At 39.1% G+C, this 15,538-nt stretch overlaps 1 protein-coding gene across 3 annotated transcripts in view; it reads right to left on the bottom strand.

The window, feature by feature from the left end:
- Positions 1-15,538, bottom strand: part of LOC122834295 (voltage-dependent calcium channel subunit alpha-2/delta-3-like) — a 36,886-nt gene that overhangs the window by 7,937 nt on the left and 13,411 nt on the right. For 2 of the 3 annotated variants that reach the window (XR_006371173.1, XM_044122597.1), the window contains exons 6-23: positions 14,010-14,172; positions 13,378-13,509; positions 11,959-12,013; positions 11,692-11,842; positions 11,422-11,496; positions 11,241-11,330; positions 8,055-8,168; positions 7,098-7,176; positions 5,219-5,352; positions 4,810-4,827; positions 3,451-3,522; positions 2,693-2,773; positions 2,539-2,613; positions 1,643-1,726; positions 1,309-1,380; positions 1,160-1,221; positions 307-374; positions 77-122 (exon numbers count right to left, since the gene is read on the bottom strand). Coding sequence is in view for 2 of the 3 variants with exons in the window: in XM_044122597.1 (XP_043978532.1) it covers positions 77-122; positions 307-374; positions 1,160-1,221; positions 1,309-1,380; positions 1,643-1,726; positions 2,539-2,613; positions 2,693-2,773; positions 3,451-3,522; positions 4,810-4,827; positions 5,219-5,352; positions 7,098-7,176; positions 8,055-8,168; positions 11,241-11,330; positions 11,422-11,496; positions 11,692-11,842; positions 11,959-12,013; positions 13,378-13,509; positions 14,010-14,172 (1,571 nt within the window). In the remaining variant the exon portion in view is untranslated. The remainder of the gene's footprint in view (positions 1-76; positions 123-306; positions 375-1,159; positions 1,222-1,308; positions 1,381-1,642; positions 1,727-2,538; positions 2,614-2,692; positions 2,774-3,450; positions 3,523-4,809; positions 4,828-5,218; positions 5,353-7,097; positions 7,177-8,054; positions 8,169-11,240; positions 11,331-11,421; positions 11,497-11,691; positions 11,843-11,958; positions 12,014-13,377; positions 13,510-14,009; positions 14,173-15,538) is intronic. The other variant, XM_044122598.1, reaches the window with a different exon arrangement.

Genomic DNA, 15,538 nt, shown 5'->3' with positions numbered 1-15,538 from the left:
AACCCCAGTCCACATAATGCCAAATGATGTAACCTAAATAACGCATGAACGACCACCTTTACAAGCCTTGCCTCACCATTCATCTGCCAGGGCGACATCTGGCTGTTCCAGATCACGGAGCCCTGAAAAACGACAGTCAGTGACGCTCCAGCAATGCCGCTCCACATTGACTCAGGCACTGATTGAGTTTACGTGAGCAAAAGGTTTTCTGGTGACACAGAAATCTGAGTTCTGCGCCATGTAGGCGTATTGCTCGTCCGTCTTTGTTGACGTCATATTGTGCGAGGTGAACTTGGATTAAAGTACCTGCATCCATCGATACATTTCCTCTGAAGAAATACTTTCCGTGGCCTCTGGAGAGAGCAACTCCGACACTGGAACCACAAACGCAAAGGAGTGTAAAACGTTAAGTTATTCCTTTAGTGGACTGCAGACTTTACTTTAAAGAGGAGTGTATAAAGGTACTGAAATATTTTTTTTCTCAGCTTCTGGAATTAAATCAAAGTAACTTTTCTTGTCGTAAGTCAGTTAGACTTGCCATAATTATCAATTATTTACAAGAAGTGGAAGGCCACCCAAAATATTTTGAGCCACTTCATGCATTTAGATAAAAACATTCATCTCTCCATTTCTTCTGGCATTTAGCAAATACAAACATTTTTTTCTATTAACCAATGGACCTAAAACAGGAATTGTTTAATCAGAGTTTTTGTCAGAAAGAAAGAAAAAAAGACATGTGTCTTTCTGTGGAACAAAAGTCAATTTATTTTTGAATGCAGCAAACAAGATGTAATTATCAATTGGTCAAACATCCTAATGCACAAGCTAAATGCAAAGAAAACCAGAAGCTTTATTTCTAATTCGTTAAATTCATCAAAACTAAGAATTCCCACAAATTATTGTCTGTAAATGCATCACCCAGAAGGCATATAAATTGTTGCAGTTATTAAAGTCTGATAATTAGACCAAGCTATGATGTTTCAATGAGAAAACAGACGCCTGCATTTTAACCATGCAGCACCTCTTCTACACTACGTGTTATGTTCCTAACTTAAAAATGGAGCAGGTAGGTCAGAGCTGAATTAAAAGCTGTGAATCAGTTTTGACCAGTTAAGTCCTGAGGTTTGATCTCTAGAGTGAATTAAAGGTTTTAAATCACCTGAATGGAGTTCCTTTGATGTCGGTGTAGTAATAGTCGTTGTGCATCTTGAGAACGCGCCTCTGGAAATGAAGTTTGTTTATTCCTAAGAGATTAAAGATGACGACCGTCTTCTGATTTACTCTAAACGGTCCTCTCTGCAGCCTCACCCCTCGGTCCACGGTCCTCTTCACGTCCATAGAGAAAGTCCCCGTCCTCCTGTTTACCATGGCGTTACGTAGCTGAGCGATAAGACAGGGTGAAGCTCGGTCAGTGATCTAGCATTTTGTCTGCTCAAGATTTCTGTGCAAATTTGCAGTGAAAACTGTGCTTGGAAATAACCAGACTGCTCTCAGGATCATTTAGTCTGATGGAAGCTCTCATAAGATTGGGAGAGAAAAATATTAAAAAGTAATGTTGCACATCCGAATACATTTAGTCTGAATTTCATTTGGTTAGGAGAAAGACAACTTTGCTCCTTTTGTAATAAGATTTTGCACGTACGATGTCGTCCTTGTCTTCCCACTCCACCTCAGAGAGATCCACGCTGCTGTAATAAGGCTTCCTCCTCCTCTGTCCCTCCTTATACTGCACAAAGTAAAACAAGAAGCACAGATTAATAATCTCATCTCTGCAATGCTGCTTTATTTCACTGACAAAGCTCGCACACGGAAGCTAATCTAGTCTGAAATAATCTGCTCCATGTTTTCATGACACACATCACGGACGTAGAAAACATAAATTCAAAGCTTTTTCACTCAAGTCTGTCTTTTTGTCATGTAATGAAACCTCATCCTCATCCTTATTTATCAAGCACTGATAAGGCGCTTTTGCAGAGTAATAATTTAACAAATCATCTGTGAAATTAACACTGTCAGGTGAATTAAAGCTAATTAATATGATTGATAGAAACTCCACGCTCAGACAAGAACACGTCAAGCTCTGCCACTGCCCCGATTCACATGAAACGTCAACGACTACAACGACAGCCACAAAGAGACACAAAGACCCGGCACAGACTGACACACACAGTCGCACAGAGAGCTGTAGCACTAACACTGGCGTACACAGATCCACCAGCACAGCCAAAGCTCCTTGAGGAACCAGAGGTCCCAGAGCGAGGGGCCGTGGTTTCTGCCAGCAAGTGTTAAGTTACCTCTGGGAAATCTCAGGCCAGCCAGCCTTATGAGTGGCCTTTATCCCTGCATGCATACATCAAAGGAAAAGGTGGGATTACAGACTATACAAGCTCATGTAGCCTCTCAGCCAGATATCACATTAGACTCTGTGTGCCCTTCAGGATATTTTTGATGATGTGCACAAAATCAAAGGAAAAGAGAGGGTAAAGTAAAGGAATGCTGCAAGACTGAGGCAGTCAAAACGCAGAGAAACTCAGTTACCAAAGGCCTGAGGTCCGGATGCGTCAGGATGTAGCCATTATTTGTGATTGCAAAAGCGTATCCATGGATCCCTAACTGCAGGGAGAAGAGGAGTGTCAGACAGGGTTAAAGAAGACATAAAAACAGTGATCTAGCAGAGGAAAGCTGATGGTACCATATGTTTTGGGATGAGCTTCATCAGCTCCTCCAGCGGGATGTCTGTGCCAGCGACTCCCAGCAGAATACCCTGGTTCTTCTGCATGAGAAGTTGCAACACACCATTAAGGAGCCATCACACAACAAAACCTGGGAAACATGCACTGCCAGAGTAAAATGAAGGCAGATCTTCTATTGCTTTCTCTAACGTATCAGTGATTATGTTTTTATGAGGTTCTAAAATTATTTTTTTTACTAGTAGTCGGATGGGGACCACTTATTACGCTGAGTGGCACAACAAAACCAAAAGCTTCAACATAAATTGCTTTGGTTTTGTCATTAAAAATGGGCACTACTTGAAGCACAAAAGAGAATAAATAAAAAGTGTAAAAATAAATCCACCAATATCGTTGTTTATTAAGTAGGTTAGAGTAAAATTATTCTACATAGGCATGGGTCAGTTTAAACTTTTCTTCAGAGTGGTCTTCTTTATTTATTCTTTTCTGTTGCTGGAGCTTCACATTTACGCAAAGAACAATAGAAAAAAATACTTTCTTGACACAATAATAACCGTCCCATCTGTTCCTCGCTATCCCTCTTTCTGTTTCTCAGTCAATTTCAAGAGTGAATATAAATAGTCTGGCATCTGAAAAACCAAAAAAAGTCTGAATAAAGTCTTTTTAAAGTAGAGAAATACTGCGCTTGGAGAACATCCCATGTTGTTTAGTCAATTCATCTGACCTCTAGTTTGAACCTCCATGAGAAATATTCACTCACCGTTTCATTCTTTGTGCTGAACACTGGCATTGCTACTGTCGTTGTCAGAGCTGGACCCGATTTACTGCGAAGCTGAAACAAATAACGAGCAAAAATTAATTAGCTAGTCATTTTAAGAAATTAAATTATTTTTTAAAATGTACCTTTTCATTTAAGGGTAATTATTCATTCTGCCATTTGACAATGAAAAGCTGGTTTAAATGTGTTGTCTGACTTGTTAATCTTAAGCAAACTTATAATACATTTACAATGAACACAATCAATCCAAATAAATTAATGAATAATTAAATATGAACACAAAGAGGAACTCAAAATGCAAATCACCTGTGCAAAAGTGATGCAACAGAGTTTCTATTCTTTTTACTTTGTGTAAATTTGTAAACATATTTTTAAAAATAAATTCAGAATGCTGGAGCAACATATTTTTATACAAACAAGTGTCAAAATTCAGAAAATGTCACTCAAATTTGAAAAGCCAAACACTGGCTTTAAAACTAAACTTTGTTTGGTAGCAAAATCAGCAATAATAATAATAATAATAATAAAAAATGTATATATTTATTTCTTGCATCAAATCATTGCACCTTCAAATCGTCAACCTACATGAAGATTAAAATAATAAAGCAAATGTTCACAGTTGGAGGAGGTGTGTTGCGTCTCCCCTGTCTGAGTCAAGACAAGTAGATTCATGTTCATATGTGTGTGTGCATGGGTGTGTGGGTGTGTGTGTGTGTGCTGCACACTGTATGTGCATAAACATGAAGCAAAACCTCTGCAAGCTGCTACAAGTTGACAAAATGAAGAATGGAGGGTCCTTAAACTCATCACTGCAGACAATGGTGGACAAATCCCAGCTGCTTAGTCTCCCTAAACTGTGTCCACACAAACATGCACACGGGTAACCCTATGGATGCCAAACGATCTGCACACCATCCTTCCCTTCCTCCCCTCCTCTTCCTCCTCTCGGTCTCTCCTCCAATGTCAGTTTTATTATGGGCTTTAGGAGATAAAGTGCAATGATCCACAGAATGATGAATGGTGTGTCTGAGGTTGAGATACAGGAGCACACACTCCAGAGGACAATCTCCCAACCATTTGTGTGTGTGTGTGTTTTCATGTGTGTTTTACTGGGTACATTGTCTCCTAACTGGAAGGAAGAACAATAAATGCCTCTGTGCTGAAAGCGTATCTCCACACTTTAAATTTTGTGGGAAATATCGAAGCAAGAAGATTATATTTAACCTCTAAAGTCACATTTGCTGAATCTGAGAGGAAAACATTGTTCTCCTCCAGGTATCCATTTGTCAGTTTAGGTTTTTTTTTTTAACAGAAATTAAAAATTGCCATTAAGATACTTTCCTCTATAGCATGAGAAAGCTGATGGAGAAGAAAAGACACAAAGATTAAATTGTTAGTGAGTTAAAGTAAAGTACATATGTCTGTGCATTGAATGTGTAGATGCAGATGTGAAGGGAAGGGGGAATCCATGCAGATTAATGGAGCTCATAATTAGGAATCATTATAGAAGCATAATGAATAATGATGAGAGAACAGATCCACACATGGGCTCTCCTCGCTGTACAACCCCTCAGAATAGCATGCAACCCAAGATAACAACACTACAAAAGATGATCTAAAGCTTATCGGGAAAAATGTAAATTCCTGGATGCTTTTCATGCCTGCAGTGACACAAGATTACCAACGTAAATAGAAGATATATCCTGACAAGGCAGATGGGACTGTAGTTAATGCAGTGTGACATACTTACAGCACTGTCCGCGTACGCTTCAGTCCACACCGTATCGTGTTCATGATCGATAACCTTTGGACGGCTCATGACGTGAAGGTACCTCATCACGTTCTCCTGGACATCGGCTAGAGTGGAGATCTGACTAAAATACCCTGAAATAAAACGGAAACAAAAGTAAAAAGATTCATTTTGACGAGAGCAACACCTCCTCTGATTCAGCTGTTCAAAATGTACCAAGACTGTCCAGTCTCAAATAAAAAAAATATATATTTCTGAGATTAACAGACGTTGGTTCCAGAGACAAGTTGTCTTGTGATCAGCGGATTCAGCCTTTTCTTGAGTCAAAGAGTTAAAGAGCAAAGCTTGAAATGCATAACAATCATTGGGAATTAGGTGCATATCATAGCATTAGTTCAAAGATTATGTAAGACAACCCTAATATTTTTTGCATATGAATAAAAACATACCAATATACCAGAAAACAAAGTGGAACCGTTCAACATCAACATGGTTTTGAATACATCAGACATAAGAGGAATGGCAGCCAAGGTTTACTGCATAAAACAGGATCCGAGATGCAAATGTTCCCCTAAAACAGTCTAATGGGAAACATCAGGAGAGGTTGACAAAGACTGAGCTAACACGACTTCCTGATGCACACTGAAAAACAGGCCATGGTTATAATAAACTAGAGATGGACCAAGCCAAATAAAAAGCTAAGCAAAAGCAAAGAGGTGCAGAATCCTCAGAGTCTGAAGTTGAAAAATGTGAATATAGTGTTTTTACATGCAGCTAATTCTGAATTCACATGAAAAAGATGAAACAAAATTCTACCTTAATGAACCCAAGAATGCCATTTTTTAATTCGACAAATCTTTTACACGATTTTAATCGCTGTGGGATGATTCAGTTCAGGGTTGATAAGTTTGCATTTTGCCATTATCACGTAAAATGTATGAATAAGTATTTCTTTTTGTGTATACAGATAGAATAAACGCTTCATTCATCTCAAATGGTGTTGTGTGTAGAACAATGCAGTTAATCAGTTTCTGATTTTGAAATAAAGATGGTCAAATGGTTCAAGATTCCTGGAAATAATGCTGAAAACGTCGTGGAGGTTTCAGAACTTCATAGTAATAAACCAGCTGCTGTTTTCTCAATTTCTTTTTAAATTTTTAGCAGGAATCCTTTGCCCTCTGACTGGACATGCAAACAAGCAATAGAAGACCTGTTACACTGAAAGCTGTTGAGGACTTTTACATGTAAGACTGTTTATACCGCCCTTTATCAGATGACGCCCTGGGTAGAGAGCCATAATGGCTTTATCATAAACTGCCACTGTAGCAGAGAGCTGAATGGAAATGCAGTTTTCCTCAGATCTGTGGGGTCATTTTGTACGTTGTTGCTGTCCAGACCCCTATCACTGCTGCTGTTGCAGGTTCCCGGCATTTCAGATTAGAGCAGCAGCTGCTGACAATGTTTCACATCGGACATGTGAGGTTATTTCACAGAGGGGGGTCCGTCAGAGGCGAGGGGGTTTGATGCTTGTCATTCTACAATTCCTCAGCGATCCGCTTTCCTGCCTGCGACTCTCCCATTCAGGGAGCACTCATCCGACGCGCTGACACGTGGCAGCCATCAGCAGAGAGCAGCCGAGAGGTAGACAGTGACAGGAAGAGGGATTAGAGCAGCTTGAACTCTGACCCCGCCCCCCACTTCAAGTGACACTTCATTGCCTCTTGGCAGACGGTATCTGAGCCAGACCATGCAGACGCACACATACACGTGATGGATATAAAGCGCTAAGGCGCTCCGTTTTCCGCATATCTTCAGGCTATCATATTCATGCAGACAAAGCAAACAGCACTTTGAAAGTGTTCATCAAAAAGTCTCCGACCTTTGTTGGCACAAGCCATCCATTTCAGGTTATCTGCAAACGCAGACTCTCGCCCAATCAGGTAGGGGAATATGCGCACCTGTGCAAAGGACACAGACATGATAACACCTCAGAGATTACAAGATAGAAAATATTTGGTCTTACTCTGCGATTTAGCTGCTTTTAAAGTTTCTTTTTTCAAGTCACTTTGTGTTTCTTGTCCTTTTGTTTTCAGTCTCTGCTGCAGTTAAATCAATTAATATTCCCTTTGCCGGGGTCTTTGGGATGAGGGCAGGAGCGACCGTCTCTTTGGAGAACACTGTGTGACACGCTGCCAGGCCTGCACAGCTCATCGGCTCCAGATGCTTTGCTAAGCATAAAGCATAGAAAACACTGGATCGCTGCCATGCAGCAGCCCTGAGGGCGCGTGGACCAGGTGGGGGATGGGGTGCCAAACCCTGCCAACACACGTACGCTTGAAAGGCCTGAACAAAGGCCCCCGAGCTGTTGCTATTGTTGTTCTGTGATTTAATTTCAATTGCCTCTAGATTATACAAACATAACCGGACAAAGAACTTCAAAACCAGCGGCGAGTCCAGGAAGAGGTGCAGCAGCAGCTCTGTGGTGGAGCACAGAGCTCCTGATTGAGCACTTATGCACCCACTGCCCTTGAAAGTTGTTAATTTGCCATGTTTTATTCCTCGTGAGAGGAAAATGAGTTGTAATGCATCAACATATTGGAAAGAAAAAAAATCGCACTGACATGGATTTTACATTACTGAGTTGTAATGAAGTAGGAAACCAATTCCTCACTACATCAGACAGGAGCTGGGGCTGGCATAAAGTATTCAAATGTACATTTACTACTGATGCAAGGAAACTGCAGAACAAGCAGAAAGGTCAGAAAAAAACACACGAGAGGAGAGTTTCAAATGGAAAGGGAAAAAAACCCCCCAAAAAAACAAGGTCAGGACTTACTTTTCTGTCTGGCCAGTTGTACTTCTCAAAAACATCATCATACATTTTCGTAGCTCCGTCCGTCACAAGCATGATGGCCTGGCTGCACACGCTGCCACGTCCAGTCTGGTTAAACTACAGACACAGGACAAAACAAACAGAAAACAGACATATCACATATTTATTTTTGTTTATGGACAAACATGTCTATGACGCCTGCAGATGTCAGTCAGTAGGGGAGACTTTGGGTTTAAATAATCCTCAGTAATGCGGCGTCTTTCATTCTGATCCCAGAAGATGTAGTGCCGTAATTAACTGGTTTATTGACCTGCAGTGATGTGAATATGGAGACAAAGGGATCCACAGTGACACAATCACAGGACAAATCCTGCTGAGCTCATCTGCTCCTGAATCCAGTTTGAGATCAGATTCAAATCCTTCATGCACATAAACAAAAAGTAAACAAGCAATTCAAGATCTGCACACTTACAGCTTAATTTAGCTGGTTATTTTCACAACAGTCGTCCATTACCTATTTAACCTGGACAGACAGACATAACAGTTTCACGTAATGCTTGTCATTGATTACAACATTTCCTGATTGTGCAACTACTGTACAACTCCTTTACTAGAAAAAGTGTTTACACAAACAGTTTTGATTTGTTTGTCACATTGAAATGCTTCATTTCATCAGACAGATTTTTCTGTCAGACAAAAGTAACTCGAGTAAATCATGAATAAACTGTAATTAACATTTCTTTGGTTCAGTTTCACTGAATACTTTCTGATCTGTAGCATCAGGGACTCATTTAAACAGAACTTGACTGTCAACATGAAGCATTCATTTACTGGTCCAGAGAAATTTAAGAACACAAGGAGAAATTATAGTTTTCACATTTTTAAGACTGAAAAAGTGATGCACCCATTGGAGCACATTTCAAAAGTCAAAGCCAAATGCTAAAAGTGACCAAAATGGCAAGATGTGAACGCCTGACTGTGCTTATAGTTAACCAAACCAAACATGGCAAATTGCGTGTTGGCTTATAAAGAATGACTGTCCGAGATAATTTGGCAATTCTTCTAAATTTTGCTAAACATTCCTCTGTGTCACTTCACAGATCTGCAAATTTTGATGTGGACTTGATTGAAATAAAATGTTCCTCTGTTGAACTAAGTCCATGTCAACAGATTGTTTTCCCGTCTCTTTCTCACATTGCTAGTCTGAAGGTGGCTACACCTCATAAAAAGAGTGACGTTGTCTTTTTCTAAGACTTTAGGACTTCCAGAAAAAGTAAAAACACAAAACAGTAAGAACTTTTATAGATCTCATTTATTAACTTAATAAAATAAAAAAAAAACAAGCTAATTGCACACAACTTACTTTTTTTCTTGTAAAATGAGTATCTTCATGTCTGTTATAGTTCTGTGTATCTGGCAAATCTAATATATATGTGTAAATACCTTGATTTCTGACTTTATTGTGAATTCCCTGAAAGCTTCTTAACAGCGAAAGCTGAAATTTGTAACTTCAGACAAACCAGCAAAGGAACGTGACAATCTGAGCAGATTGTACCTCTGCCACAGTAAGTCAAGTTTTCATGTGAAACATTTTAAAGACAGAAAGCATCGACTTTCCTCTGCAGAGAAATTAAACCATTAAAAGTTAAATTTACACTTTATAGAAACATCAAGTCCAGTTAAGAATAACTAAAGTAAACAAATATTTGTCTCATATTGTGCCTTTTTTATGCTCTGGCTGTGTCACAAATGAACCCTAACAGTGTGACAGTGGATCATATTAAACATCTTCTGGAACTGAAGCAGCTCAGTAATTTGATATTTACTCTGAGATTTGACATGATTAGGTGTCTGAGATAAAGACGGATGAAAATGTAGGCCCACTGACTGAATGACTCTCATGCTGCTGAGGAGATAATTGGCCGACAACGACGTGACAACAGCTGCTCAAATGAAGACACTCTATGCTCTTTTATCTGAGTATTTAGCTTATAGTTCATTTGTCAACTCTAGATCAACAAGAATACGTATAACTCTTTAAAATAATCTTTCAACAAATTAAATTCTGAAAAGTGTGGCAGGCCTTTGATTAATTTAGACAGTGATGCGCCTAAATAAAATCAAGCTCAAACAGCTGGTTTAAAAAAAGAATATTTATATATAAATACCTGCTAATGATGAGAAGATCCGTTGATCTGGAGTGTGACATTTCACATTTTCACACTCATTTAAGGGATATGCAAACTTTTGCAGGCCATCATTTTCCAGGTATTGATCAGATATTATTATTAAAATCTGATTATCCCAAAACGAGGCTTCCGTTTTTGATTTGTCATCAAAAAATCACAATAACCAAATGCGGTGGCAAAAGGTTTTTTATCATGAACTTGAGACTTTTTGTTGATACGAACAGTTTGCAATGAAAGTTTGTAATCTGTATCGCTGTGATACTCTCACCAAACTTCATTCAACAAATCTTTGTTCGATTTGGTCTGCGAAAGGCTCTTCGTAGTTAATACAATGGGTATCAGTGCAGCTGTGAGTTTTAGCAGCAAGCCTCAGAGTAGCCGATTACCATATTCACTGCAGAGCTTTAATTAATCTGACAAACGCAGAGGTAAAAGCTGTGCTCCCTCAGCTCCGGCGGCCCCGGCCACCGCTCGTCTGAAAACAGGGAGATAAACGAAATGCAGTCTGGCTCCTGGCTTTATCTCCTCCGTGTTCTAATCAGCTGCAATATTAATCATTGACATTAATTAGAGCCATTAATCACTCTTCAGAATAGATGTGTCCGTGTTTGCAGAGTGGAACGGGAGACGGAAATGGAGCGTTTCAACGGGAGACACACCTCCCAAATGCTTGAATATATTTCACCGGAATGTGTTGCTGTTTATAATTCAGAAGTGGACGCTTTCTGTCACGGGAAACAAATGCAAATGTTAAAGTTCTGCCGCCTTTTTAGCCATGGGAGTCCACAAATCAAAAAGAAACTGAATCCATTTGTTGTAGTCACTCAGTCCTAGTTTTTACATCAAATTAGTATGAATAATAATCCCACAAAATCAGCCAACAAAAACAAATACATCTGTTTGTCATGCACTGTGTAAGCACAGTTTAAACAGGACGGATAAATGTTTGAACAGCATCTGCATTAAGCTGGCGGTCAGAGGTTAATGCAGCGAAACTCACATCATTCAGGATTGTGAAGGCCTCGGTCAGCGCTTCGCCCAGCAGCCCGATCCCTTTGGCAAACAGCTTATCCAGATGTTCACGGAAATGCTGACAGAAAAAAAAAAAATCAATCATTTTAAACATTTTAATCCCAAAAAAACCTTCCCAATGGCAGGAGTTTGATCATTTAGGAACTCACGTCTTTATTGGTTGTGTCGGCTCGGACCAACGTACCATTCAAACAAGGCTCCACATAGTGGATCTCCTGATTATACTGTGGATGAAAAAGGACAAACAAGCAGTCACATACGGTTATACTTTGTCTTGCAAAAGCATCTAACTTTTTCCAATGTTCTCCCATTATATCCTCACACTATAAACTACTTCACTTAGTTTTGATGTGAGTATATCTGTAAAAAAAAACAATAACAAACAAGTAGAGAAAAAGAGCATGAATAAGTAAACATACAGCAATAATGTTGAAGAAGTCATTATCGCCCAGCGTGTCTAAAATGGAGGACACTGTTTGTCTGGCGATCGTCAGCCTCAGACCCTTCATGCTGCCGCTAACATCCACCAGGATCACCACATCTTTGGGAGACGTGGCTGCCTGGATGTACCTGCAGCACGACGTTCAATTAAATACTTCAACACAACATCACAGCAACGAGAGAACAAGTCAAATTTACATTACTTCTCCTCCATTCGGTTGGAAACTGAACGTTTTAACACTCACCACTTCCGATTTCTGCAGTCGAAGCTGATTGACTGGTCTGAATTCCACTTTACTCCTGGGGGATAAGTTACGGATTAAATTTATAGGTGTTAAAAAGAATAAGTGGAAATTGTTTTACAAAGAGGAAAACAAAGGCTGAGGATAATATGTTAATTATAAAGCAGAGGCTGCGAGATCAGAGAATAATCTCTTTAAGGTTTAACAATTGGTCAAATCACTCGATGAGACTTATATTTGAACTTTAAAGCATAAAGTGACTATATTTTCTAAACTCCTAAAAAAATACGAGCATAACAACAACAGTTATTCTGTGTTGGCTTTACATCAAACAGCTTGTATAACAGATTGGTAAATGTGTCATTTCTTTATATTCCAGGGATATCAGAAGTGACCAACACTGATATTAGTTAGATCCAAATCCAGCTGCATAACTCTGATCACTCCATGTATACTTTTGGTGTTTTATGTTGCTTATTAAAATTTTGCATCAGATTTACCTAAATGTACATAAACGTTGATTGAACTTACACTGTCTTCACCTGCGTGAAACAGATCACTGATGTTGAGAAATTGTGGCACAATAAACTTGTTTTTTTTTTTATATGAATCAAAAACGAGATGACAGCCAGATAATTTTAATACTTGGGGAAAAAATTACTTTTTTCCTTGATTAACTTTTATTTATATAATGCACATGTCTAACATTGCCTAAATCTTTTTCTCTGGAATCACATCAGCACCTTTTGTGGATTAGGAAACAGAGGGCTGTTCCCTCAGTGGCTGTAGACCAACACTGGCAAATTCAGATTAATGGCATTCTGTTTAAATGCATCCTCTCTGATGGTCTGTAAAATTACAACATTAGCCAAATTACCCCTTTAGAAAGCCTAAATCATTTGTTCTGATCAGTTTTTTTTCCTTTTTACTGCAGTGACAGCTCCCATGAGACAAAGCTTTCTTTTCATTCTCTTTCTCAATCCCACACACAAATACAAAAAGCTAATATTTATAGGGATTATGCACAGAGCTCATTCTGGACTTAATCAGTAACTCCAAAGTTTTAAAGTCAAAATAAAACCCAAACAATTAAGATTTTCTCTTTTAGGTTCAAACTTCTGTAAAAGGCTTGTTATTGCAACATAAAATCCCCTTTATGCCTTAGAAGCAAAATTGATAAGTGGCCTTTTAGTTCAGAAAAAGTTCACTTTACATCTCAGAGAATTTGACAGATGTATTCCCAGGAATACTTTTTATTTATTAATTTATCATTTTCTTGATGAAAAGATTTACTAAAACTTTTTTAAAAAAGGAAAGATGCACAGTTTTAAAGTGTTCTTATAAGATTGACAATTGTTCCACAAATTGGTGCAGAACCACAGCCTGAACTTGAATGGGAAGAACAGGAGTGACGGCTCTCACCGGGGTACTGTCTGAAGAAACCTTTGGCACTTCCAAAGTACTGCCAGATAAGCGTTGGATCTCTTTCAAAGTTTTCTACAAACACCTTGTTCAAGGCCTCCGACCAGTAAACCCCATTCATGATATCTGGATCTGGAAACGACAGAGGCAAAGAAACGGACAAGTGAATTAAATGGAGATAACGGGAGCCATCTTGGTCGCCATTAGCGCCTGCATGATTGACCTTTGTCCCTTATTGACTCCCTCTGAAGCCGTCACAATGGCTGCATCTGAAACATCCCCTCCCCTCCTGCTGCTGGACGAGCCTCTCTTTGTGCAGAGAGCAGAGAGTTATTGGGAGTCTATTTGAGCAAAACAAAAGCCACCCGGGCGACGTGACAACAAGAAGCAGCCGAGCAGCTATCTGTATGAACAACATCTTAACAGAAGACTCTGCCTTTTATGTCTGGGCTGCTATCGATCGCCCGACTTCACTTCCCACAGCTTGTGACACTGATTTAGCTCTGGCTACCATTCCTCACTTTCATCACTCACTTATCCCGCTCCATCTCTCCTCCCTCTTCATCAGCTTCCTGTATTGTAGGTAAATAACTCTCAGTCCTGTATTTGTGGCACGCTCCAGGAGTCCTCACCTTTATTGTACATGTTGGTGGGCACCTGCACCACACTGAGGCTCAGGTTGACTGAGAGGTTGTTGAAATGCTCGTTGGGCTCCAGGATGAACTCTCCCCCCAGCTCCACGGGTTTCTCGTCTTCGCCCACCTCGTTGATCAGCACAGCGTTGAAGTACTCAAACTAAAATAGAAAAAGGGATTAAGTAAATGGGTGTCAAACTCATTTTTGTTTTGGGCCAAATCAAGATCTTGAATGTTCTTAAAGGGCCGGTGGAGCCAGAATGATTGATAAAACCTGTTAAACTTCTAAAATATGAACAAATTGCTGTCTTTGCAGTTTAAGTAGTTCCTAAAATTAAACATCTTTTCACATCGTTCAGTCCCTCCAGAATGTGTGATTTTTTTTTTAGAAATAAAAGAAATGTTTTCAAAAAAATTTATGTCTGTGTGTGACGTGAATTGTGACTTTGTTGATCGTCACATCGATCACAGACTAATAACTTGACATCAAATTAGGCCGAGGCAGCCGTGTCGTAAAAGTACAAAATACTGCCCCCTACAGGTGGGGTTTAGATGTCAGTTAGACCCAATGTTTTTGACCACTGTTGAGGATATTTTGCAGTTATGCATTAATGAGAAAAATTGTGGGAATCTGTTGATTTTGGCATGAATTTCCACAATCACAGGGAACTGGGAGGACTGGTTGATATACAGTACAGACCAAAAGTTTCTCATTGAATTCAATGAGAAAGTGTGTCCAAACTTTTGGTCTGTACTGTAATTTGGCATCTGGAGTCTTGAGGTTACACACAAGAAGCGATGGCGGGCCAGATTTGGCCCCCGGGCCTCGAGTTTTACACATGTGGAACTTAAGACATAAAGACTCGACTAGAGACTGTCGGATCTGTGTACTTTGTGCAGGAATTTAAAACATTATACAAATCTTTTTACTTTTTATCTCTGTAATGCACAAAAGAAAATAACAGAAAAGAAAAAAGTAGTGAAAAGAATGACAAGAATTGAATATATTTATCCCATACACTATAAAAAAAGGTCACTGTAGAATTTACAGTAACTTACTGGCAGCAGGGTTGCCAGTAAGTTACTGTAATTTTTACAATGAAGAAAGTACAGTAACCTTACTGTAATTTTTTACAGTAGCCTTATGGTAATTCTGATACAGTTTTACTGTGATTTTATTGGAGGAGTACTGTAAATTTATTACAGGGTTAATGTAATTTTAATGCAGTTTTACTATAATTGTTACTATCTTACTTTAATTTGATTAGTGTCACAGTAATTTCTTTAAAATAGCCAGTATTACCAGTAATTATATAACATGGTCACTGTGATTTCATCATATTTTTGTCATAATAAAATCACAGTAGTCCTGCAGTAGAACTATAAAACGTCATTTTACAGTAGTTCATGAAACTGCATACTTAGTTAGCTTTTAAAAGTTTGAAGTTGCAACTTAATCCAGCGTAATCCAGTTCACCAAACATGCATGTTTGGTAAACTGCAGTTTCCAAATCACCCTCAGACAT

Source organism: Gambusia affinis, linkage group LG07, assembly GCF_019740435.1.
Source record: "Gambusia affinis linkage group LG07, SWU_Gaff_1.0, whole genome shotgun sequence".
NCBI lineage: Eukaryota > Metazoa > Chordata > Actinopteri > Cyprinodontiformes > Poeciliidae > Gambusia > Gambusia affinis.
This window is presented reverse-complemented; position numbering and strand designations above follow the sequence as displayed.